We start from the raw sequence: 26,601 nt of genomic DNA, 5'->3' as shown, positions 1-26,601 counted from the left end.
AAATAGCACTGGCATTAAATAGTTACTTAATACTTTTGACCACTTCCTCCTCCTTGAAACTCTTCCCCCTGTGACTTCTACAGCATCACTTGCCCAGTGGAACACATTTCAAATGTTCATTTCCTACGAAGCCTTCTGACATCCCAGGCAAAATTAATTATGGTCCTCTTTTCCAGCTCTCCTGTGGCTTTTTTTTAGATACTTCTAAGGCTAAATTATATCTATTTATGGTTTCATTCAAAGTGTCCAGCATCATGCTTGGTATGGAGTAGGCACTTAATTAAGTATCTGATAAATGGTCAGACAGATGACTTCTAGGCTCTAGATGGAGGCCTTGACAAATATAATGCCTAAAGAAACAACAAAAACACCACCATAGTGGGTGAGAGTGAAGGCTGTTTGAGGTATGCACAGCTAGCTCTCCACCATCCTGAACAAACAACCAATCTGATTTTTCCCTCTAGATTTCTCCTTCCTTTTCAAACCACTAGAGCTGCAAACAACACTGAAACACTGATTAGCCAAAACAGGAATGTTATACTGCACCATTACTTTCCTGGTCAATTTACACCTAGCCCATTATTAATGCTTCACATTATTATCCCACTTAAGTAAGTTCTCCTCTCCTTCAAATTCAACCAACAATTAATGAGTGCCCACTTATTTATTAGAACACTGTTGAGCACAAATGAGACATCAAGAACTGTGCTATTTTCCATGCATTACCCCCACTTACTCCTATGCTAGGCAAAGAGAAGATAGTCTCTACTCCCCCAGAGTTCACAATACAGTGGGGGAAGAAAGACTTGCACACATATGACAAATTCAATGCCTAGTGTGTTCAATGCTGTGACAGAGGTGTAGGCTGAGTAGAACTCAAAAACAGACAAAAGTGAGAGGCAGCTAGGAGATGAAGAACATGAGCACATACACTGCAGTGGGGACAAGTGGAGGATGATTGGGAAGTTGAGGAGAGGGAATGGGATAAGGAATGGAAAGGGTGAGTTAAGATATGATTTCTGATGGACAGGCTGAGGCCTGGATATTATTTTGTATGCAGTAAGGCATCAGTAAAGGTTCTGAGTCAGGGAGTGACAGTAGGTTTTAAAAGTAGAGATCAAATAATTACCAGCAATACACTGAAGGAAGAGGAAGGCTGGACATAGGGTACCATTAAGAAAAGAAGGCAGAGACATCCCAGAAATAGAATCAAGTGACTGATGTGGAAGAAGGAAGAGTTGAAGGTAAAGAATTCAGACAGAGAATCAGTTTTCAGGGTGGGGAGATAATGAACATTGGCTTAGACAGGTCAAGTTTAAGATGCCTGCAGAATATTTATGTATACCAAATATGCTGCTATTATTATATTTCATTCTCCAATGACTACTGTGTATCATTTATCTCCTGAAAAATCATGTACAGGTTGCCCTTCCCCACCCCCTCCTATCCAAGTTGAAATACCTGTTTGATGTTTCAAGACCCTGCAATCATCCCACCTCACTCAATTCTAATCCATGACTGCCAGCTCAATGACCCATTTTAGGATAGCTAACCTGTTTCCTGGACTCACCCCTTTTTTTTTAAACCCTACCACCTCTAGGAACTACCTAAATAGGCAAGACTCCTCTCGCACAGAACAAAAAGGTGTATACTATAAATGGTCATATATGCAGACTCATGGCATGCCCAATACTTAGTCCATAAACTCGCAAAATCAGACACCCTTTTTCTCTGGGGTGCCAAGCACTCCTTTGGTACTAAATAACAAAGTAAAGACCACATAGAATTGGTCTTTTTATTTTCAGAGGCTACAAAAATATCTTGAGGACAACAGAGAATCAGAACACACACACACACACACACGATTTTTGTCCTAAATACCAGCAAGATGCTATTAACAGAATATATTAATAGGAGTCTGATTGTGTCCTAAATTCAGTACTATGTCCATCGTTATTAGAAAACTACTAAGCTCTAATCATTATATATATTTTTTAAATGTGATTTTTGGTTGGGTAGCTTAAAAGGCAGTCTAGTATAACCTAGTGATTAAGAGTTCTGACTTTAGCATTAACTGGCTCTGCACTGAAATTCCAGCTCTGCCACTTACTAGCTATATGACCACGGTCAGGTTACTTCTCTGATCCTCCGTTTCCTCATCTGTAAAGTGAAAATGAATACCTTCCTAACTCACAGTATGATTGTGAGGATTAAATAGATCATGTATTTAAAGTACATGACCCAGTCTCTAGCACATACAGAGGGTGCCAAAAAAATGTATACACATTTTAAGAAAGGAAAAAACTGTATTAATTGTAATACTCAATATATACGGATAACAGAAGATGAATACAAGTCACATTTGACTTCTGCAATGACAAGAGGTGCTCAAAGTGGTTCCCATCAGCGTCCAGACACTTCTGACTACGGCGAACTACTGCTTGAGCATAGCTAACATCTCAAAATGTGTGTACATTTTTTGGCACCCCCGATATTAACTGTTCAATAAATGTTAGCTATCTCTACTACTGAAAAAAGCAAGGAAAATGTTCAGCAGATTTCTTAAGACACGTGAGTAAAATTTAGTTTGAAAAAGGGAAAGTTTAGGAGTGACCTGAGGACAGTCATAAAGTATATAAAGAATTTTTCATTTTTAATAAGAAAAAAACGAATATTTACTTGAATGGAAAGAGACAGACCTAGAATACATGGCTTGAAATTAAACCAAGATACTTGAGTTATACAGAAGGATGAATTTCTCTACTCTGAAAAGTGTTATATAAAACTGGTCCTGTTTTCAGGTTTCTTGGGTAGAATCACAATTTCCTGATATATTTAAGAACAGGGCAGGCAAAAATCTTATGTTGGATGGCTTGTAGGTAGTCTTGCCTAGGGGTAAGGAAGGTGAACTAAATGGTTTTCTGAACTCCTTCTGTTCTTAAGAGTGTGATGTATCTGACACAGGTACCAATGAGAACAGTAACCATCCAATGCAGATATTCTTAGTGATCTCACCAACTTCATCCAGAAAGAATATGTTCTTCAAATATACTTCTCTCAAGTGCCTCCTTAAACAAAATGAAAACAATGATAACTCATAATTTTACTTGGAAATTTGCATTTCTTGACTAGATGGCTGGAGAACAAAAGTAGGTGGTACAGATGTGGTGTCTCCATATGGCTTCAACAGGAACTGGAAACCATTCTGGGAAAATATATATTTTTGCAGTCTTAACTGCAAAAACAGAGCCTCAAATTATAAAAACCTTAGTACTCAGGCAAATTTTTTCTTGGTCCACCTTTGTGCTATATACTTAAAGGTGATGTAAAAGAGACGAATATATTCATGAGGAATGGCTTTCCTCCCCTGATCCTTACGACTGACATGAAAACCCTAGAAAATTGCCTTTGTCAGCAAGAGCACAGAAACCACACACCTGTACCTCTTGCTCTACTGCAACCTCCCATCATCTCAAGACTGACCCATCTGGCCACCTACACTCTTCTTTCAAGCCCAGTCTCTTCTCTCTATATTTCCCTTTGGGGCGAATGAGCACCTCTGGAGCCAACACCAGGTACAGACTGGAACCTGTCTAGAAAGCACCCCGGGATCAGCATTCCTGTTTTCAATTATTTTAAAAGGGTATTCATGACCTACTTTTCACCTAAGAATTTCGATAAACAGGAGCCAGGGCAAACAGGCTCACAGGATAAAATGCTTTAAAAAGTCAATTAGAGAAGGTGATTACCTAGTTTATATGTAGTTTACTTACATAAAGCTCTTCACTTTTTTTCTCCCTTCCTATTTGATTTATGGCCCTTTTATTACTTAGACAAATATACATAGGGAAAAGGAAAGAAGAAAATGAAAATCTGGAATTTTGGTTACTTGACAGTGCTTCATGTAAAAATGATATAACAGAAGGAACAAAACTAACAGCTAAAAGGAGACTTAAAATTTATTTCAAAGTTAAACACATAAATGTGACTCTAGTCCTATCCCCTATGTAGGTTATTTAAATTCTGGCATTTTGGGAAAAGAAGCAAAATTATATATCCATGCTCAAAAGTTCTCTCCTTCTGTCACTATTCTTCACTGCCAGATGCCCACAGCTTCAAAATGGCTTCAAAACACCTTTCCTAAGGTAACTTTAAATCTTTTATAGCACTTTTTAGTCATGCAACGTCACTGTTTAGTAAGCAATGATACAGCATTACCTGTTTACCACTGGCAAAAGGCAACTAAGTTAATGACTTGTCTAAAGTTACACAATGTGCCAGTTGCAGAGTCATTAAAAAAACAGGCCTCATAACATCCCAGTCCAGCATGCTTTTCATCAGCCTAAAAATATTAGCAGGATTTTATTATTACTTACAAATAATAACTACAATGGTGGCTACCATTTATCAAGTCTTAACCACATGCCAGACACCATGCTCTGTCCTGCACAGTCTCTCTTAATTCTCACAATATCCCCATGAAGCCAGTACTGTCATTATCTCTTTTTGGCAGGTGAAGAAAACACGGCATAGAGAAGTAAATAACTTGTCCAGGGTCACTCGGCTAGGAAGTGACAAAGCTGGTATTCAAATCCAAGTCTGTTACTAGAGTTTGTGGTCTTCACCTCCAATACTGTTCCACTCCCTAGATCAAGGAACAAGTTGTTTTGTGTAACTCACTACACTTGAGGGGGGAAATCAACTCTCTACACTATATACCATTAAAAATTAATTAAAACATTTTATAATAGTGAAACCTGCACAAAGTTCTTAAGTTTTCTTCACAAACAGTCCAAATAAATTAAATCTCCATTGAATTTAACCTACTGCCAGATGTATGCTGCTGCTTCATGTAAAACTAGGCATTGCATTTGTTAATAATATTGTAACATTAGGGACCGAAACTGTTCCTGTTCTGACTAGAGCAGCCATGCCAAGTGATAAAAATGCTAACAAGTCAGGATGTAGAAGCATTTTCCAGGCATAGTCATAGTGCCAAGGAATAAATAATGGGGTAATAAGGCTTACAGTACAACCACTTTCAAGTATTCTTTCTTTGTATCTGAATTTGTTTTTAAGGATGAGGAAATAAAAACATGCTGTTCTAGTTCTCAAAAATCAGCAAGCCACAGTAACATGAAAAAATCTAAAGCCACATTTAAATAAATAAAAATCACTTTTAAAAAAATAGAGCATTCTATTGCTATCTACAGTTTTTAGGGTGGGGAAGATAAACACTTTCACAGTTAAAGTCTCATTACAATAAAAACGGTCTGACCTCTGAATTCCCATATGTGCCAATACTGATTCTAAGGTTTGAGACTATTTATCTTAAGGCAAATCTCAAATGTCATCTTGAACTTCTTCATATTGGTTTTTGTTTTTCTAGAAGACTCACTATTTTTAAAACAGATTATTCCTGGCCATCAAATTGATAGCCCCCTCTTCCCATCAGATTCTTTGTGAAACATGAGATTACTCAGTGCCTAAGCACATAGATATATGTTCTGCCAAACCCGTCTTTAAAATAATGAAACACTTCATAGTGAAGCTACTAGAGGAACATTTACAGATGTAATTTCAATAAGGAGCTCAAAGGAGAAAAATAACCAAATGAAAAGGAACTGTTTTAATATAAACCATAATGTATCATAAATAGCAACTGAGATGACGTTACTTTTCCAAAAGAGCAATAAATCTTGCCAATTGGTTACTGGTACTAAAGACAGCTATAGGAACATTACTCTAGCACAGCTTCAGAAAAACTGTAAAACTCACCAAAAGTCATCTAAAGTCAAAAATGCTATGTTGTATAGCTGAACTACAGTAAAAATACTTTCTTCAGGAACTGCTAACGTTTTCCTTTTGAAAGGGCACTGTCAATTTGTAATTACAATTACTTCATGATGGAACATGGAAACACATCAGAATTTAATTATGAAAATATACTTAAATGAAGACTTTAACACACGATACATTCAAAATGCTTGTTTTCTAAATCAACACAGACACCAAGATTTTAATTCCTTTTGACAAGAAAAAAATTTGAATATATTGATTCACTCCTTTTTTGCATTTGCTACTTTTTTATTTTTATTAAATTTAGTGGGGTGACACTGGTTAATAACATTATATAGTTTCAAGTGATTCACTCCTTTTTTTTGTTGATTGTTAAGTAAACCCGGCCTTGGAATTTGCTGGTTTTGGGGGGAAAACGACTGCAATTTAAAATTATACTCAGTTAATAATGTAATACACTCTAAAAAAAAAAAAGCAATTTCTTCCTTAATGAGCTTAAAATAAGTTTTATTCTCAAGAGGCAGAAATACCAACTTACCAGCTTCGTGCCTCTTTTAATTTCCTTTTGGACATCTTCAATAGAAAATCCACCAAGACTTTCGTTATCAGAGTGGGATGATACCAAAGCAGATGAAAAGAGCTATAAATTACATTTAAAAAATTAGTTTCATATACAATGAAATTACAGTGAAACAGTGAATAAAATGTTCTACTTAAAAGGAAAAAAATGGCATTGCATTAGTGAAAAACCATTTCTTAAAATTTTAACTGAGTCAAGTTTTAGTATTCAGGACTACTCATTGTTAAGATTTCCAAGGTTTCAGGTCTCTCGGTGGCTGTCGGTATACTTACCATGCACTTATGGTGTGCTGCCACCTTCTGGTTTTCAGATATTAGTAACTGTCCACATTCCTTGTCTCTATTTGACTTACAAAAGCCACATTTGCGCTGTCTTGTAGGCCCTTTTTTCTGCTCAACTGAGCTCGACATGATTTTTAAATTGCCTTTAGAATGCCACTTTAAGCCTCAAGAAATGCTAGAAAGAATAAGAAGGGTAACAAAATGGTTAATTTCATTTAAAATCAGTTTACACATAGTCATGTAAGTTGTTTAATATCTGACTTAATGACATGCATTTAAAATGGCTTTTTAGTATAGACAAATTAATATTAAAACCTAAGGTGCCTCCATAATTAAAAAATATGTATTTATGCATAATATAACTTAACGAAAAAAGATAACTGAAATAATTGAGAAAAATCAAACTGCTGCCAATTTAGGGAATATGTGAAATAATTAGAATTCTTCCTGCATGGATAAGTAAAAACGTATAATGTGTGATATTAAAATTATCATCTGCTAACATAACTATTGCAAAATATTTTTCATGTATAGCTAGGTGCCCCTCCAAGAAGACAAAGATTTATCTACCTAAGAGAAGTGCAAAAACTACTAAGAGAACTACACAATATTTAAAAAGAACAGAATTCTATAATTGCACAATTCCTTAAAGTTCACATATTAATAAACAAAACAAGAGATATGAATTTACTTAACCATGACTTTGGAACACATTTTTAAACTTGAATTATTTTCAAGTTAAAAAAAATCACGTATATATCTGTAAAAAATTAATTTTTGCTATTGTATTCCATTTTCAAGTAAAGAAAAAATTAAGCTTACAACAATCTATTAAAAAACGCAGACTTTAGAAACCAATTATTTATAAAAACAACTGTATTATCTGACTCTGAGATTTACACCAAAAGTCTGCTTATTAAACTTACAAACTGACAGTGGTGTTCTAAATACAGTAACTTTCATACTCAAATTAGTAAGACTGTCTAAAGGAAGGAAAATTGTTCTGAATGAGACTTAAATTCAGTCAAACTATAATTATAGGTAGGATAGTTAAACAAAAAAGGGAAGAAAAGCTCTAACATGGGAGGTTTCAGATTTAGATCATCAATCTAAACATGGATTCTTCAGAAGTATCTAAACATGTGTAAAATCGGTTATTTGATTTGTGTAGTTTTTCCAAATCAACTAAGAAGTTCAGGACCCAGGTTGCCACAACACACATCACAATGAATAAAATCTCAAATTTCTGTCTTAAAATTTATATAAATTCTTCCAATTTTTCTATATATTTTAACGTTTTCATAATACTATGTTGAAAATTGGACTCACTAACCCTACTACTGTAGCTTTCCAAGACACACTTGTTCACCAACAAGAACGGTAGCAACTGGATGCCAGCAAGGTGGTAGCCACAAACAATTCAGTACTTTAGAACATAAAAATAAAGATACTTAATCAAAATTTAACGCGAAGCTACAAAGAAACAGGTCTTATCAATTCATATTTAGGTTTTTCTTTTGAACAAAACTTCAAAGGCCCTGACAGTCTCTGCGTTGATGGGTTTAACAAACTCTTAATGCTATCTACAATTTTAAATAACCCAGTCTTCCAAACAGCATCGAATACTTTACAATAGTACTGTATTCATAGCCATAAACTGGCTCTAAACCGTAAAACTGATTGAAAACAGGCAGCAAATACTTTCAGGATTAAAGGGAAAATAGGACTAACAGAGAAACAAAAGAAACAAAAGGGGAAGTGTGTTTGCATTTGCTCAGGCAAATATGTGTTCAGTTGCTTTATCAAGAATATAGCTGCCAAAATCTTTAGAATTAATTATGCAAAACACCAAAATTCATAAATAGCACCAAAATTTGCTATTGGAGTTCTAAATTAGCTTTCTTTATTACTATGCAATAGCAGGCACTATGAAACCACTGTAATGTATTCAGCATTTCTCTCCGTCATCCTTGGCCAGTTGAAAGGATGACACATTATGAATCTAAGCTGTACAGACATTTTTAATGTGTAATTTCCATACAATTCTAGCTAGCATAGGGTATAAAACAGATTTAAGATTTAAAAAAAAATTCCTAGAGTAGAAAATCACTTTTTATTCTTGAAATTAATTCTGAAAATGGTGCCCCCCAAATTTTATCCATATTGAATTCTGCCTCTTTCAATTTATAAACAGGTAAATTTCTCATCCTAATTTTGTGAATCTGCTTTTCTAGTTATTAAAGACCCCACAATCCAAAAGAGAAAAAAGGTACACTTTATTTTGCATTCAAAAATATTTTAGTGTTTTTTTTCTGTAATCAGGTTAAATATAATTTGTAAAGTGAACAGAAACACACAAAGTGCACCAAACCAATTAAAAACTTTCCCCAATGTGCAATGACTAAATGGATTTTTCCACTAAAATTCAAATAATACATGTGTGCATATCTTGCTAATTTTTTTACAGCCTCCTTGTAAAACATCAAGTGGAGAACATCACGGAAACAATGAGTCCTAGCAAAAATGTCTTTATCATAAAAATACAGATTTTTATCTCATGCTGTCACATTTGTGGTCTCTAGTTAAGGAGAATATGGGCATTTTAAGGACCAACATTAAGGGATTCTTAATGGTCCACGCAGCTATATGGCGTTTTAATTTTAGTCTAAAAGGTTTTTCAGGGCATGCAGAGATCAAAGTTTGATGCTGTCACCCAACAATGAAACCTTTTCCTTAAAAGAAACATAACATTATACATAATGTTATAAAGCAGAAATAAAGAGGCAAAGATAACAGCGTGAAAAACATAACTTAAATGTCTGAAAAAATATAAAAGCCCAATTAGTTAAGCTGAAGCAATCAATGCGTTTCTGATTTTCCAAGATGCTGTGAAGCACCAAAGAAGAAATAACCTGAAACATCAAGGAGAGCGAGTTAAAGAGCCAAGTCGAGAGCTCATTCAATGTCTGGTATCTGAAAGACCATTTTCACAGAAAAATAAAACCAAACAAAAACTGCAGTTCTGGAAGATCAAACAATTCCACACGCAAGCAAGTTGAAATATACAGATCAAAATATATAAACGTGATCCCCAAAGAAGCAGTATTTATGTCAAGAAAGTTACAGTGGAGACAAATAAACGAATAAGAGATGAACCGGAAGGGCACCTGAATTTGGTTGCACGATATTACATGCTTCGCACTGCTTTTTGCGGTTATTCAAACGGAAACTGAAGGAATTTTCCAGTTGTCTCAAACCCAAGGGTAGAGAAAGAATTTGATCGGTATGAATAAGACCTGATATTAAGTCGTAAGGCGATGAAAAGAAAAGGCTTTTGAATTACCAAAGGATTTTTCAACTTCCACGCAGAATACTGAAACGAACAAATTTTAAAAGAACGCCGTGCTGTTCGCCCATATAATAAAGGATGGTACACATAACGTACCGGATCCTCTCCGTTATTTATTCAATACACACTAGACTCCAAGATCTCCCTCCAATCTAGCGCTAGATAAACTCGCAAAACTATCCTCCTCTAAAACACTTTAGCAGGTTTCTTTTGGTCGTAAAGTCAGGATCCTCTAATTGTCCTTTTCCAATCCTCCCGAATCCAGTTAAATATCATCCTACCACTTTCTTTAACCCTCCTCCCCTAGGAGTTTACCCTCCAAGTCTTCGTTTCATATCTCAGTTTCACCCCTAATTTCCCCCACCCCGGAGTTTTTCCTCTTTCCGTAAGGTTAACCCTCTTGCCATCCTAACAATTCTTCCTCTTACTCTTCCCAAACTGGGAGTCTCCCTCCTTCCCAAATATGTCCTAAGCAATGGCAAAGACTAAAATTTCCCAGAATTTTTTCCTCCCTAAATGTTGCGCCCCCTCCCCCGAAGTCTAGGCTTCAGCCTAACCTCTCCCTTCGCTCCTGCAAAGCACTTTTCTCAGCTGCCTCTTCGCGAAGCGCCTTCAATGAGTGGCGCTTCTGGGGTCCCTGACAATAAAGCGAGACCACCAAGAGTCCCCCTTAACAACGGGTAGGGGCGGCGGCCTGGCCACCGCCATCCTCCTTGTTTTCTCCCGCTGGGCAGAGAATGGGGGGCCCCAGGGTACCGTGGGGACTCACCGGCGAAGCCCAGAGGCGAACGGCAGGGGAGAAGCGCCAATGAGGGGAAAGAGAAAGAAGTCGGTCTCGGTTCTCCCGCAGCGCCTGAGAGCGGGGCTGTGTCGCCGGAGGTTGTTTCCTTTCATTCGAGGAGACGGGCTCGCGGAGCGCCCTTACGTCGCCCCCCTCGCACGCAACGACTCACAGAGCGTTAATACGTCCCGAGCACTCCGCGGGCGCTGATTGGCTGCAGAGACCGGGCAGCTGAAGCCGCAGAGCCACAGCGCATGTGCAAAGGCCACCCCCAGTACGGATCGGGGCAACAGGCCCCGCCTCCTGCTCGCGCGCGTACCTTCTATTCTCCGGTCCGCCGCTCAGCCAAGTGTTTGGGGGCAGGATCCGACGAGATAGAGAAAGAGATTCAAAGATATTGCTGTGGGTTGGGCGGAGAAGAAGCAGGGTTGGGACTAGAAACCGTTGGATAGGGGCCCTGAGTTACCAGTTTTCAACAGTGATTCATGTGGGTAGGCCTTATTCCTTGCACTTGTTCAACCAGGCCTTTTCACATCCATTATTTCATTGTACTCTCGTGGCATCCCTTTGAGGTCCTCCGTTCTCTCATTTTGCTGCCAGGAAGGACCGAGAAGCTCGTAGTGGAGTCAGTCTGCCCGGATTTCAATTCTTGGGTGAATCATTTCAATCTCCGTACTTTAATTTTTTTTGTCTTAAAATGGGAATAAAAATAGTATCTAACGGGTTTGTTGTGAGGAAGAAATGAGATAATGCTTACAAGTAAAGCGTCCCTGGCGTATAACAGGCCGTCTATAAATGCTGAGATCATAATTGTAAAAGTGATTTTCTTTATAACTCACACAGGCAAACCAAGACACCTAAACGGGCACTTTCCTCTTTTGATGTACAGAGCCAGAATGCTTGGGTTTGAATCCAAGCTTCCCCACTTCTAGCTCTATGACCTTGAGCACGGTGCAGTACCTCTCTGTCCCTCAGTCTCAACGCGTCCAAAATGGAGATCACAGTGGTATCCATCTCCTAGGGTTGTTAAAAGAAATGAGTTAATATGTGTAAATTACATAGAATAATACTTGGGCATATAATATGTCCAAGGGTGCAAGCCAGTGGTTTAAGAAGAAAAAAAAAGCCCTAGCAAACCAACGAAACTTTAAAGATGCCCTTCAAGTAGCTATTTTTCCAGTAAAGGGGTGAGGGAGAGGGCGGTGGATTTCCATTGTTTTGATCCAATGCTGTTTCATTCTTTATATTTTTCCCTGCAATGTCAACCTTAAATTGTTGTCCTCAAGAAAACAGTAAACTATGTTGATGTAACATTGTACCCTATACAAACAGGTACCTACCTAATAAAGGTGAACAAAGGAGTCATTTAGCTGCAGGGGACCTTTAGCCCTTTCACCCAGGCCCTGCAACATGAAAGGAGATGGCTGGAGATTTACATAAGATCCAGAATGTGTATTCCAAACATTTACAGTGTATTTGAAAACAGGTCCCCCGGCATCAGCACCAGCTTCACACGCTTACTGATGTCAGGATGAAACTGATGATTGTGTAAGCGACAAAATGCAGTGCCTATGCACAATGTCATCTTTTTAGATTTCCCCCACATCCCCACATTTTGCTGTCTTTTATTCATTCTCTCATCCATGCACTCAACAAAATTTGGTTCAATAAACATCTGTGAAACTACTAAGTTCCAAACACAAGAGATACACAGATCAACTCAATTCCTGACCTTATACTCATGGTCTAAAAAGGGAGACAGATAAGCAAACAAATACAGTATGATGTGATAAATATTAGAGGCTATATTAGAGGTGTGTGCCTGGTACAGACATCCTCTGCCTGTTACATACAAAGCGCTATGCTAAGGTACAACACGGCAGTGAATAAGAGACAGCCTTTGCCCTCACCTCTTTACGTTCTAACAAGGAAAAGACAAGTAGCTACGATAGGAGATGGGCTGCGCAAGTTCCTTAAAAGGTGGTAAAGAAGTGCCGGGAGTCCGGGAGAGACAGACAACAGTGACTCCAGACAGTTTCCGGCCCCAATGTGGTAGCCAGTTCCAATTAGCACGACTGATAGATAGATGTAGCCTGTTATTTCAAGGGCCACAGAAAGGAGTCAGATTGTGATAACACGCACTTAGTGCCTGAGGATACAGGACAGCATCTCTTAATCTCTTATTGATCCACCAGTACACTCCCACCAACACTGTTCCAGTCTTTCTTCAACCTCTAGATCCAGCTTTTTGTGCTTCATTCTCATTTTGATTAACTTCCTGCCTTATTTAGAGTAGGGACATCTGAACTCAGCTATATTTTGTACACCCATCCTCTCTTGCTTCCTTTGAGGCTTGGAGAAAGAATTGTCCTCCCTGCTTTTTAAAGCTGAATCTGTGGTTTTAGTCACATCTCCTCTGTGCTCTGGAACAACCGATTTTCTACTTATTCCCTGCTCCAGCAGCATCAATTGCCTGGCTCTCATTTGCCTTGAAACACATAGGATTCTTCTATCTCCTGTCCAGACTGTGTTCTTTGCGTCCAGTTGCTCTCCAATCACTCATTGAGCAGGCATTTGCAGATATTTTCTGCATGCCAGGTATTACGCTAGACATTGGTGATTTAAAAAGGAATAAGACACAGCTCCTGTCTTCAAGGAATTTTCAGTCTGAGGAAGAAAAACAGGTATTTCTAATGAGGAAGAAAAACAGAATTTCAGTACAATAGGTAAAATGCTATAATAGAATTACATACCACAAAGACTGATGAACTCTGTCCAGTGGAAAAGGAACTACATTCCTAGGGAGGAAATGTTTTGAGTTGGGTCTTGCAGGACAGGTCCAGGCCCAGAAAAATCTGGATTCCATCTTCACGACTTTCTTCAATCTTCATTCTTGACACCTCTGTTACACTGAACACTTTTTGGCCATTTATTTGTTCTTAAACTCTCACCTTCCTCAGTTCATAACAAAGACTCTGACTCTGACTCTGTGGTTGTTATTGCAATCTCTTTTGTAGGTTTTCCTTCTCACTTTATAATGCAGACTTTGCTTAGACAGAGTCTTAAACTCTCTGCTGGTCTATTGTTATTCCACCTCAGCAGTTCTTCAACTATTGAAGTGAAAATCACCTGGGGAGCTTGTTAAACATGCAGATTTTTTTTTTTTTTTTTGGCACTACCCCCTGAGGCTTCTGAAGGTCTGGGTGCAGGAATCTGCCTTTTTAAACTGCCAAGCTTATTCTGAGGCAGACTGTTGAGGACCACACGTTAAGAAACTGACCTCCGTTCTGTTTTTTGTTTTTTTTTGTAGAATTGATACAATCTTTTGACTTCATTGTAACCTGTAAACAATTGCTTAGCAACTGGATCTGCCTGTCCTTGAGCTCAAATCACTAAGACCAGTCAGTAAGCAAATTCATCCTCTCCAGCAACTAAAAAGTAATTGCTTTTCCCATCCCATCTTTATGTTTCGTGTAAGATGCTGCTAGCATTTCTGCTCCTACCTAAACCAAAGGCTAAATCCACTGACATGCCTATGACCTCCCTTCTGGTGGTAATCAACACCAGTGGATCAGTCATTCTTTCAACAAGTACATGTTGATCATCAACTGTGTGTTAGATGAAAATGGTCCATTTTGGTGTAGCAGCGGAGACAGACCTTAATCAAGTAATCATATAAATGAATGTAAAATTACAACTGTGACTAGTGCAAAAAAAACAAGTACTGTAAATGACACTTACATGGAACCGAACTATTTGCATTTTGTATATTAGGTACATTTTATATTTCTTATTCTTTATTTTTAAAGTATATGGATTAAGCATTTTAAATATCTCTGTGAGAAGCATTTATCTCAGTCTGTTGAGTTCTTGCTTCCAGTTATATCCTCTTTTTGACTCAAATAAATTTTTACCCAAAAAAATGTTTCTGTGAAAAAAATACAATGCTATTTATTTGTGTGAGATGCTGCATAGGAGTCAGAAGGCTTGGGCTTGACTCGCTGGCTTGCCACTAACTAGCAGAGTAACCATTTAACTTCTCTGAGCCTTAGTTTGCACGAGTCAAATGAGATTAATATTACTTGCAAATTTGTTGTGGAGAACAAGGACAGATAACGACGTATGTAAATGTTCTTGCCCCAACAAATATGAAGGACAATTATTATATTTTGTATGTGTCCCTTAACAGCCATATCATCTGATTGATCTACCTGCTAATGTTGGCTCCCAGCATTTGGCCCCTATGCGCTTCTACTTAGTTTTTATGGTTGTTGTTTATTTTTTAACTTCCACTTAGTGTATTGGTGAAGTTTGACAACATCCTTAACTCTGTTCAGCCTGTGGAGCTACTCACATACCTAACTGAGGAGCTGGGAGCTTTTGGTGGACTTTGTTGTCGATGTCTCTCCCTTGTTTAGCAATTTGACACTGGGTATTATACAGAAACTGCCCAGGAAACTTGCAACTGTGGCGGCGGGAAATGCTTTAGAGACACATGGACATCTCTAAAATGTTGCTTGTTGAATGTTGAATAAGCATCGAAACTGAACTCAATATCGATGGCAACATTTGAGAAGTTATTAAACTTTATAGTGCCGATGCTAGCAAAATAATAAGAGTTAACTGACTTTGGACAATCAATGTACCAGGCACCATGCTAAGTACGTTCTGTGCATTATCTTATTCAACCCTTACAACAGCCCTGAGAAGCAGGGGATATTATTAGTCCCATTTTTACAGAGGAAGAGACTGTTGAGCAATTAAGTAACTTGCCCAAGGTCACACAGCTAGGAAGAGGAAGAACCATATGTCAAGCCTGTATTTGTTTTGACTCCATTAGCCAAGCTCTTTATCACATTTATTTGTTTATGTGTTTATTATCTGTCTCTATCAGAGCAGGGGCTTTGCTTTGTCATGTTCACTGCCCTATACCCAGCCCAGAGAACTCTGTGCCTGGCACTCAATAAATATTTAAAGACCATAGAGAATGAGGAATGGAAATGAGAGTAGAAAATTGAGAACAGGGAAGAGAATGTAATGAAGAGTAGGGAGAAGTGGAATTGTACTGGAATTAAATCATTTCAGGAATTTGTTAATAATACAGCAGCCGAACAGTGATTCTGGCATACACGTGAAATGGGGCCCAGCAACTCTATTTTTAATAAGCTCCCCAGGTAAGACTGTGATATGTACAAGAAGTTGGGAACAACTGACCTGCAGCCATCAATCTGAAAACAAGAAAAAAAAAAAAAAAAAACCTTATCACTTGGGTTATTTCATCAGTTACATATGAGTGCTCGAGAAACTTCATTGTGATCAATATCATTCTTAGACATATATTTTAGTGAGTATACTTGCTTATAACTGGTTTTGCCATTGGGTCCTGAGTGACCTTGAGCATCTTTGTTCCTTTTGGCTGTTGGTTAAATAATATGATCAGACAGATCTGCACTAATTTCAAATATAATAAGTCTAAAAACTAGAGGAATTATATATGGTTAAGATTTGTGGGGCACTAATATTCACAATGAGATATAATCTATATTGGAAGGCAAAAACCAAATAGCCTAGACACAAATTCTTGTTTCAGGTTAACTTCTCAGTGCCTGAATTTCCTTATCTGTAAACTGAGGATGATGGAAGTAACTTTCTCAAGGATTTGTTGTTGTTGTTGTTCTTTTTCCCCCCTTCTTGCTGCCCCAGATTTTAAGTTTCTCAAGAGCAGAAGAAATTGTATTTTTTCTTTTTTATTATTTATTAAAGTGTAGTTAACATACAATATTGTATTAGTTTTAGGTGTACGTGTGATTTGACATTTATATCTCAATGATTTTTTTTTTTTTAGGATTACATGACATAATCCATATAAAGCACTTAGCACTATTCCTGGCCCACGGAGTTCGATAAATATTATCTACAAGAGCAGTAATATGTAGCAGTTTTAGCTAATTGCACTAAAAAGTAGGTATTAATTGCCTCCAGTTTTTCTGATAAGTGGAATAGACAGACAAAAGGCCTTTGTTTCTTTACTCATGGTGTACTTGCTTCCTAAAACTATTTTTCCAACTCTTGTTTTGGACTAGCTAGGACCTAGTGGCCTTCAAGATTCAGTTCAGGTGTCAGCCCTTAGCTTCCTAGCTTTACTTATCCTCTGATTGGGGGAAGCTCCCCTCTACTTTCATACACCCTGGCCAGACCTCTATCTCATCATTTACCACCATTATGTTGAAATTATATGTACTTCTGTTTCTCTCACTAGACAGTGAGCTTTTGGGGAGAAGACACCATGTCTTATTTTTTGTACACCCTCAGCACGTAGCACAGTGCCTGCCCAATGAATATTTGCTGGACTTACTCAAAGGAACATGTCAAAGAGCTAATGGTTACTACTGTTTGAAGACGTTTTCCGCTCTAAGATTGCTCTCGTATACTCTGGGCCTTGGCTCCTGTACCTCTATTGCACTTAGGGTCACACATGCAGTTTAGCACTTAATTATATACTGTATACTATATATTATTCTCTAATTGCTTCATATGTTAATCTATCACTTATTTCCTCTTCCCTTGGGCACTAAGGGAAGAAATGATTATAAATTGAAAGTGGATGATCCAGCTGTAAGCCACACCCAGTTGTCAGTCAACTCTGCTTATTGAATTCTGAGGGCACTGTGAGGGTTACTATTAATATCCAGCGGGAAATGTGGATGAAAAAGTAGCATGATTTACCACAAGTGCCTAGAACAGTACCTTCACAGACTAGGCACTCAGTTAATATTTGCTGAATAAATGATTTAGTAAAAAAGAGTAGTGTACTTGGAAGATTGGGGAATTTCCAGTCAAGATGGTGGAGTAGGTGAACACTGTGCTTGCATCCTCTCATGACCACATAAAAATTACAACTAAACTACAGAACAACCGTCATTGAGAATTGCCTTATATCTGGCTGACCAGAAGTCCTATAACTAAGGACATATAAAAGAAACCACCTTGAGACTGTTAGAAGGGGTGGAGACGCAGAACAGTCTGTCCCATACCCATGGGAGGCAGGTAAAAATCAGGAGAGGTATTTTGGCTGCAAAGGCCCCCTGTAGGAGTGAGGGGTCCCAACCGCACACCATGCGCCCCAGCCCAGGGTTCCAGTGCCTGGGAGAGAAGTCCTCACAACTTCTGGGTGTAAAAAAAAAAACAGCAGACATTGTGACTGAGTGAGAAGAAGGACAGCTGCACTCCCAGACACTCCTGTTAAAGGGCCTGCACATGGACTTACTCATTGACAAACTCACATGCTCTGAGCTCTAGCACTGGGGCAGCAGCTTGAAAGGTGCCATTCACATACTGGGAGGAACTGAATTGTCTGGCTGTGGGGCAAGGGCTGGAGGAGCAGCTTTCTCCTAGACAGAAATGCTGGCAGCATCCATTGTTTCTTTGTTGAGCCCTCCCTGCTCCCAGCATGCATACACAGGCAGGCTGCCATACATTAGTCTCCATCAACTTGGCCAACACCTTTGGCCCTGACCTGGTGATTCCCCGAGACCCTGCCCCACCCAACATGTCAGCTCACCCAAGCCACTTCCAGTGGCTTTTCCATGCAAACAGTCTGTCTTGGCTCATGTTTCAAACTTTGCTAAAATCTCTCAAAGTTTCACAACCTCCAAACAAGCAGCATGTGGCCTCAGCATGCCCCATACCTCTTGCTAAGCAGTCCCAAGCCTGGCACTACTGGCAGTCAGCCTCAGTTCACAGCTTAGTCTCTCCTCGGCACCTCTAAGGCCTGTGTGGGTGGTGGCCATCTTTGTCTGCTTTGACGCTCATTCCAGGTGGTCTGTGGGAGGGCATAGGCTGCAGGTGAACTTGGACAGTGGCAGGGCCCCTCCCAGGAGGCCATGGGGCAGCACATCCGGTGGCCAGCTTCAGACAGAGCTTCTTCTGACTGAACTGGAGCACCACCCAGCTGCCTCCACAGACAACATAAGCAAAGGGCAGACTGGGCAGGCACCAGGGCCCTTCTGAAGCAAATCCTGCTCCATAGGGTCAGCCCATGCATAACAGCTCCTTCACTGTAGTCACGGCCAGTCCTCACAATCAATCCCTCCCATTGATATACAAACAGCAACCAAGGCTCAATTGCAACAGAAGGACACACACAACTCACACAAGGCACACACCTGGAGAACCCAGCTCAGGCAACCGGGAGACTGCTCCACTGGGTCCCACAGGACAACTACTACATAAGGCAACTCTACTAAGACCAGCAGACATAGCACCTCTACCTAATACATGGAAACAAATACAGAAAGACACTCAAAATGGGTGAGACAAAGAAACATGTCCCAAAAGAAAGAACAGACTAAAGCTAGAGAAAAGGAACTAAACAAAATGGGACATGCAATCTACCATATGCAGAGTTTAAAACACTGGTTACTAGGATGCACAATGATCTCAGTGAGAACTTCAACAAAGAGATAAGAAGCATAAATAAGTAGATAGAAAACACAAGAAAGAATCAGTCAGAAATGAAGAATACAATAATTGAAATAAAGAGGGAATCAACAGTAGATTAGACAAAGCAGAGATTCGAATCAGCAATTTGGAAGGTAAGGTATCAGAAAATACACTGTCAGAACAGCAAAAAGAAAAAAAAAATCTTTAAAAAAATGAGGATAGTTTAAGGGGCCTCCGGAACAACATCACGCATACCAACATGTGCATCATAGGGGTACCAGAAGGAGAAGAGCGAGAGCAAGGGATTGAAAACCTATTTGAAGGAATAATGACGGCAAACTTCCCTAATCTGGCAAAAGAAATAGACATATAAAACCAGAAAGCACAAAAAATCCCCCAAAAGATGAACCCAAAGAGGCCCACACCAAGACACACCATAATTAAAATGCCAAACCTGAAAAACAGAGAGAATCTTAAAAGCAGCAAGAGAAAAGCAGTTAATTACCTATAAGAGAGCTCCCATAATACTGTCAGCTGATTTCTCAACAGAAACTTTGCAGGCCAAAAGGGATTGGCAGGAAATAGTCAAACTGATGAAAAGAAAGGACCTGCAACCAAGATTACTCTACCCAGCAAAGCTATCATTTAGACTCAAAGGACAGACAAAGGGCTTCCCAGACAAAAAAAAAAAGCTAAAGGATTTCATCGCCACCAAACCACTATAACAACAAATGTTGAAGGGACTTTTTAAAGAAGAACAAGAAAAAAAAAGATTAAAAATATGAATAATAAAATGGCAATAACTATATATCTATCAACAGTTACTTTCAATGTAAATGGATTAAATGCTCCAATCAAAAGGCATAGCATCGGGGGGCCGGTCCGGTGGCTCAGGAGGTTACAGCTCCATGCTCCTAACTCCGAAGGCTGCCGGTTCGATTCCCACATGGGCCAGTCGGCTCTCAAAGACAAGGTTGCCAGTTCAACTCCTCGAATCCCGCAAGGGATGGTGGGCTCCACCCCCTGCAACTAAGATTGAACACGGCACCTTGAGCTCAGCTGCCTCCCGAATGGCTCAGTTGGTTGGAGCGCGTCCTCTCAACCACAAGGTTGCCGGTTCGACTCCCGCAAGGGATGGTGGGCTGTGCCCCCTGCAACTAGAAAATGGCAACTGGACCTGGAGCTGAGCTGCGCCCTCCACAACTAAGACTGAAAGGACAACTTGAAGCTGAATGGCACCCTCCACAACTAAGATTGAAAGGACAACAACTTGACTTGGAAAAAAAAAAAAAGGCCTGGAAGTACACACTGTTCCCCAATAAAGTCCTGTTTCCCTTCCCCAATAAAATCTTAAAAAAAAAAAAAAAGACAGCGTGGCTGAATGGATAAGAAAACAAGATCCTTACATATGCTGCCTAGAAGAGACACACTTCAGATCAAAAGACACATACAGACTGACAGTAAAACAATGGAAAAAGATATTTCATAAAAATGGAAACACACAAACAAAAAGCTGTCCAGCAATACTTATACCAGACAAAATAGACTTTAAAATACAGGCTATCACAAGAGACAAAGAAGAACCCAGTAATTCCATGTCTGGGTATATATCCAAAGAAACCCAAAATAATACTTTGAAACAATACAGTGAACATCCATATGTTCACTGCAGCATTATTTAAAATTGCCAAGATATAGAGGCAACCTGGGTGTCCACCAACGGATGAATGGACAAAGAAGAGGTGGTACACGTATACAATGTGGACATGTTTACATTGTATAATGTCTTTTATGCAGTCTGACAGTCTCTGCCTTTGAATGACTTAATCCATTCACTTTTAATTTTTATTACTGATATAGTAGGATGTACATTGTTATTTCCCTTTTTGTTTTCTATATAATCTCATGTCTGTTATAGTCCTCTATACCTCCTTTACTACTTGCTTTTGCATTAAGTGAATATTTTGTAGTGTAGCAATTCAATATTTTCAATGATTTTTTTATGCAATTTTAAAGTTGTTGTCTTAGTGGTTGCCCTAGGGCTTCTCATATAAGAAGTCTGACAATTACGTTTGCAAACTCATCATAGAAAAAGTGGTACATACTTCACTGCTGAATATCACTACAGCTACCTTTGAAGTACCCCCCTTGGGAAGCTATGCACTGACACCATGACCTAGTCCACCCTTCAAAGCAATTTTTGAACTCTTTTTCTTGAATGGCCATCAGAGCTGTTGTTATATTACATTTTATGTCTTGATTGTTATCAAAATGTCTTCCTTTCAATGTTTCTTTTCTCTCTGGGTAAAGAAAGAAGTCATTGGAGGCCAGATCAGGTGAGTAGGGAGGGTGTTCCAATACAGTTATTTGTTGACTGGCTAAAAACTCCCTCACAGACAGTACCATGTGAGCTGGTGCATTGTCATGATGCAAGAGCCATGAATTGGATCAAAATGGCGGTGTGAGGTGAGCCTCTGTAAAGCTCCCCTGAAATTTACAACTAATCGAACAACAATAACTCCACAAAGTACTCCCTGAACAGCACACACGCAAGAAGAAGAGGCCCACTACTGAATTCACCTAAAGGTGGGCGAATCGTGCAAGCGGGGGAGGAGGGAAGGGAGAAGTGCGGAGACGGAGCCGCGCTGGCGCAGGACTCAGACCTAGCTCAGTGTTCCGAGCTCGCTGCATTCTGGAACTACCGCAGCTGCGGGACAGGGAAGAACTCAGACTGCTAGGGCTCTGCTTATGGCCCACAGGGCTGAGACGGCAGCATATAACACGGCTGAACCCAACGATCATGGAAGAGACCTCGGAGAAAAGACTGAGGGAAGAAGGCTGAAAACGGTGGTTTAAGCCCTCAGTGCCGAGCAGAGAATGGAAGCCTTAGGCATAGAGACTAGCTGCCCCCTCCCTTTCCTCCCAGAGCTCGCCCCACCCCCACCTGCCCGGTGCTAGAAGCAGAACAGTAGCAGTGTCAGATCAAAAGAACAGAATATTTGCTGTTCTGAGAACTGTGGACTGCAGACACAGATTCACAGCACAACTTGTTCCGGCAAAGGGGAGGGAGCTGTGGAAGCAGGACCGGCTGTGGTGGTGGTTGCCGCCATTGCTCTGGGCCACCTCACACAACTCACCCCGCCCCTGGCCCCACCTATCTGGGCGGATCCCTGCAGGGGTAAACAAAACTGTTGAAACATATGGACTCTGAATCTGGTGCAGGAAGAGCTTTGGAACTTCAAGAGCTCTCCGCATACCCACACGGACACTGCACCCTGTGACCCAGGCGAACTACTAACAGAGGAGAAGCCCTTCTCCTAGGGAATCCCCCCATTGTGTGAGAAGCTGGAATAGCGCAAAGAAAACAAAGCACTACCGTGTGAGAGAGAAAAAAAAGGCTGCAGTCGTAAAGAAAATAAAACATTCTACCAACAAGTACTGGAAAACAAAAGAAAGACCTCTTCGAATCAACCTGTTCCAGAAGCCACTCCTATGGATGTCTAGGAAGAGAAATAATAAATCAGTAACTGCCATGAATACCCAAGGCAACAAGACAGCTCAGAAAGAAAGTGAAGAGTCTCCAGAAAAGGAACTTAAAGATATGGAAATAGGTGACATAAATGACAGAGAATTCAAGATTGCAGTTCTGAAAAAACTCAACGAGATGCAAGAAAACACAGAAAGGCAGTTTAATGAACTCAAAAACACAATCAAAGAACAACATGAGCATTTTATGAAAGAGATTAAAATTTTAAAAAAGAACCAAATAGAATTTCTGGAGATTAAGAACTCAATAGAAGAAATGAAGAACGAAATAACCAGCTTAGGTAGGAGAGTTGACCGGATGGAGGAAAGAATCAGTGACTTCGAAGCTAGAAACCTGGATATTACACAGATGGAAGGAGAAAGAGACTTGAGACTTAAAAGAAATGAAATAACTCTATAAGAACTGTCTCACTACATCAGAAAGAACAATATAAGAATAATGGGCATACCAGAAGGAGAAGAAAGAGAGAAGGGAACAGAGAATATAGTCAAACAAATTGTCAATGAGAGCTTCCCAAACTTGTGGACAGAACTGGATCCTCGAATCCAAGAAGCAAATAGAACACCTAATTACCTCAATACCAACAGGCCTTCTCCAAGGCACATTTGTATTGAAGCTGTCTAAAATCAACGACAAAGAAAGAATCCTCAAGGCAGCCAGGGAAAAGAAGACAGTAAACCACAAAGGAAAGACCATTAGATTATCATCAGAATTTTCAGCAGAAACTCTACAAGCCAGGAGGGAGTGGAACCAAATATTCAAACTATTGAAACAGAGAAATTATGAGACAAGAATAATATATCCAGTGAAGATATCCTCTAGATATGAAGGAGGAATAAAGACCTTTCCAGACATACAGAAGCTGACGGAATTTTCTAATACACGACGTGCACTACAAGAAATACTAAAGGAGGCTATTCGACCACCATCAACAGGGACAATTTGTGGCAACCGAAACATAAAAAGGGGGAGAGTAAAGGCCTGAACCGGAATATGGGAATGGAGAAAGTAAGCGTGCTGAAGAAAATGGAGTACTCTAAATATCAAACTTTCTTTTACATAAAATTAAGGGTAACTACTCAAAAAAACCAAGAGCTGAAATTCATACTGTAATAAAAGAAGAAACAGAGGGAAACATCATAGAATACCACCACACAGAAATAATAGACAACAAAAAGGCAAAGAAACAATGGAGACACAGCCTTACCAGAAAACTAAAGATAGAATGACAGGAAATCCTCACGTATCAATAATCACCCTAAATGTAAATGGACTGAACTCACCAATATAAAGGCACAGAGTAGCAGATTGGATCCAAAAACTAAACCTAACCATACGCTGTCTCCAAGAGACACATCTCAGCTACAAGGACAAGTATAGACTCAAAGTGAAAGGGTGGAAATTGACACTCCAAGCAAATGGTATCCAGAGAAAATCAGGTGTGGCTATAATGATATCAGATGAAACAGACTTCAAGGTGAAAAAGATAACAAGAGACAGAGATGGACATTTCATAATGGTAAAGGGGACTATACAACAAGAAGATATGACAGTCATCAATATTTATGCCCCCAATCAGGGAGCACTGAAATATACCAAGCAACTACTAACAGAACTAAAGGGAGAAATTGACCAAAACACAATTATGCTAGGGGAGTTAAATACATCATTGACAGCTATGGATCGATCATCCAAACAGAAAATAAATAATGAAATAGCAGCCCTAAAAGACACATTAGATGAAATGGACATCCTTGACATATATAGAGCACTTCATCTTAAAACATCAGACTATACATTCTTTTCTAGTGCACATGGAACATTCTCAAGGATAGACCATATATTGGAACATAAAATCAGCCTCAGCAAATTTAAGAAGATTGAAATCATACCATGCATATTCTCTGATCACAAGGCTTTGAAATTGGATATCAACTGTAAAAAGAAAGCAGGAAAAACACAAATACATGGAGATGAAACAACATACTTTTAGAGAACGACTGGGTCAAAGAAGGAATTAGAGGAGAGATCAAAAGATACATAGAAACAAATGACAATGAAAATATATCCTACCAAATTTTTGGGATGCAGCGAAAGCAGTTTTAAAAGGGAATTTATATCATTACAGGCCTATCTCAAGAAACAAGAAAAATCCCAAATAAATAACTTCATGTTACACCTGAAAGAACTAGAAAAAGAAGAACAAGTAAAACCCAAGATCAGCAGAAGAAAGGAAATAAGAAAAATCAGAGCAGAACTAAATGAAATAGAGAACAAAAAGACAATAGAAAAAATTAATGTGACAAAGAGCTGGTTCTTTGAAAATAGTAACAAAATTGACAGATCCTCGGCTAGACTCACTAAGATAAAAAGAGAGAAGACACTAATGAACAAAATCAGAAATGAAAAAGGGGAAGTTACCACAGACACCACGGAAATACAAAGGATCATTCAAGAATACTATGAAGGATTGTATGCCACAAAATTCAATAACCTAGAAGAAATGGACAAGTTCTTAGAAACATATAGCCTTCCAAGGCTGAACCATGAAGAACTAGAAAATCTAAACAGACCGATCACCAGTAACGAAATTGAATCAGTCATCCAAAACCTTCCCCAAAGCAAAAGTCCGGGACCAGATGGCTTCACTAGTGAATTCTACCAAACCTTCAAAGAGGATCTAATACCAATTCTGCACAAACTCTTCCAAAAAATTGAAGAAGAGACAGTACTCCCTAACTCATTTTATGAGGTCAACATTAGCCTGATACCAAAACCTGGTAAGGACAACACAAAAAAAGAAAACTACAGACCAATATCTCTGATGAATACAGATGCAAAAATCCGAAACAAAATTCTAGCAAATCGAATACAACAATGCATTAAAAAGATTATTCATCACGACCAAGTGGGGTTCATCCCTGGGGCACAAGGATGGTTCAACATCCGCAAGTCCATCAATGTGGTACATCACATAAACAAAGGACAAAAATCATATGATTATATCATTGATGCAGAAAAAGCATTTGACAAGATACAACATCCATTTATGATTAAAACACTTAATAAAATAGGTATAGAAGGAAAATACCTTAACATAATAAAGGTCATATACGACAAGCCCTCAGCTAATCTCATAATTAATGGTGAGAAACTGAAGCCCTTTGCTCTATGTTCAGGAACACGACAGGGCTGTCCCCTATCACCTCTACTTTTCAACATAGTGTTGGAAGTCCTTGCCAGAACAATCAGGCAAGAAAAAGAAATAAAAGGCATCCAAATTGGGAATGAAGAAGTTAAATTATCACTCTTTGCAGATGACATGATGCTATATATAGAAAACCCTAAAGACTCCACCAAAAAGCTATTAGAAACAATCAATGAATACAGTAAAGTTGCTGGCTACAAAATCAACATACAAAAGTCCATTGCATTCCTATATACTAACAATGAAATCTCAGAAAAAGAAATACAAAAAACAATTCCTTTTGCAATTGCAGCAAAAAGAATAAAATACCTAGGAATAAACTTAACCAAGGATGTGAAGGACCTATATGCTGAAAACTATAAGACATTTTTGAAAGAATTTCAAGAAGACACAAAGAAATGGAAAGGCATTCCATGCTCATGGATTGCAAGAATCAACATAGCTAAAATGGCCATATTACCCAAAGCAATATACAGATTCAATGCAATCACCATCAAAATCCCAATGGCATTTTTTAAAGAAATAGAACAAAAAGTCATCAGATTTGTTTGGAACCACAAAAGACCCCGAATAGCCAAAGCAATCTTAAGAAAAAGAACAATACTGGAGGTATC

General features: G+C 39.0%; 1 protein-coding gene across 5 annotated transcripts in view; it reads right to left on the bottom strand.

Annotated features, from left to right (window-relative positions):
• Positions 1-11,777, bottom strand: part of PHF6 (PHD finger protein 6) — a 45,729-nt gene extending 33,952 nt beyond the window's left edge. For 2 of the 5 annotated variants that reach the window (XM_074324317.2, XM_074324318.2), the window contains exons 1-3: positions 10,779-11,773; positions 6,652-6,835; positions 6,338-6,439 (exon numbers count right to left, since the gene is read on the bottom strand). In XM_074324317.2, the coding sequence (XP_074180418.1) occupies positions 6,338-6,439; positions 6,652-6,789 (240 nt within the window). In that variant the 5' untranslated portion in view covers positions 6,790-6,835; positions 10,779-11,773. Of the gene's footprint in view, positions 1-6,337; positions 6,440-6,651; positions 6,836-7,993; positions 8,087-10,778 lie in introns of all 5 variants that reach the window. The other 3 variants (XM_074324322.2, XM_074324323.2, XM_074324320.2) reach the window with 2 other exon arrangements.
• Positions 11,778-26,601: the final 14,824 nt, after the last annotated feature.

The sequence above is a fragment of the Rhinolophus sinicus genome, chromosome 18 (assembly GCF_057876585.1).
Source record: "Rhinolophus sinicus isolate RSI-liver-muscle chromosome 18, RSI-T2T, whole genome shotgun sequence".
NCBI classification, from domain to species: Eukaryota; Metazoa; Chordata; class Mammalia; order Chiroptera; family Rhinolophidae; genus Rhinolophus; species Rhinolophus sinicus.
Note: the sequence above shows the minus strand (reverse complement) of the source record. Positions and strands in the feature narration are given on the sequence as shown.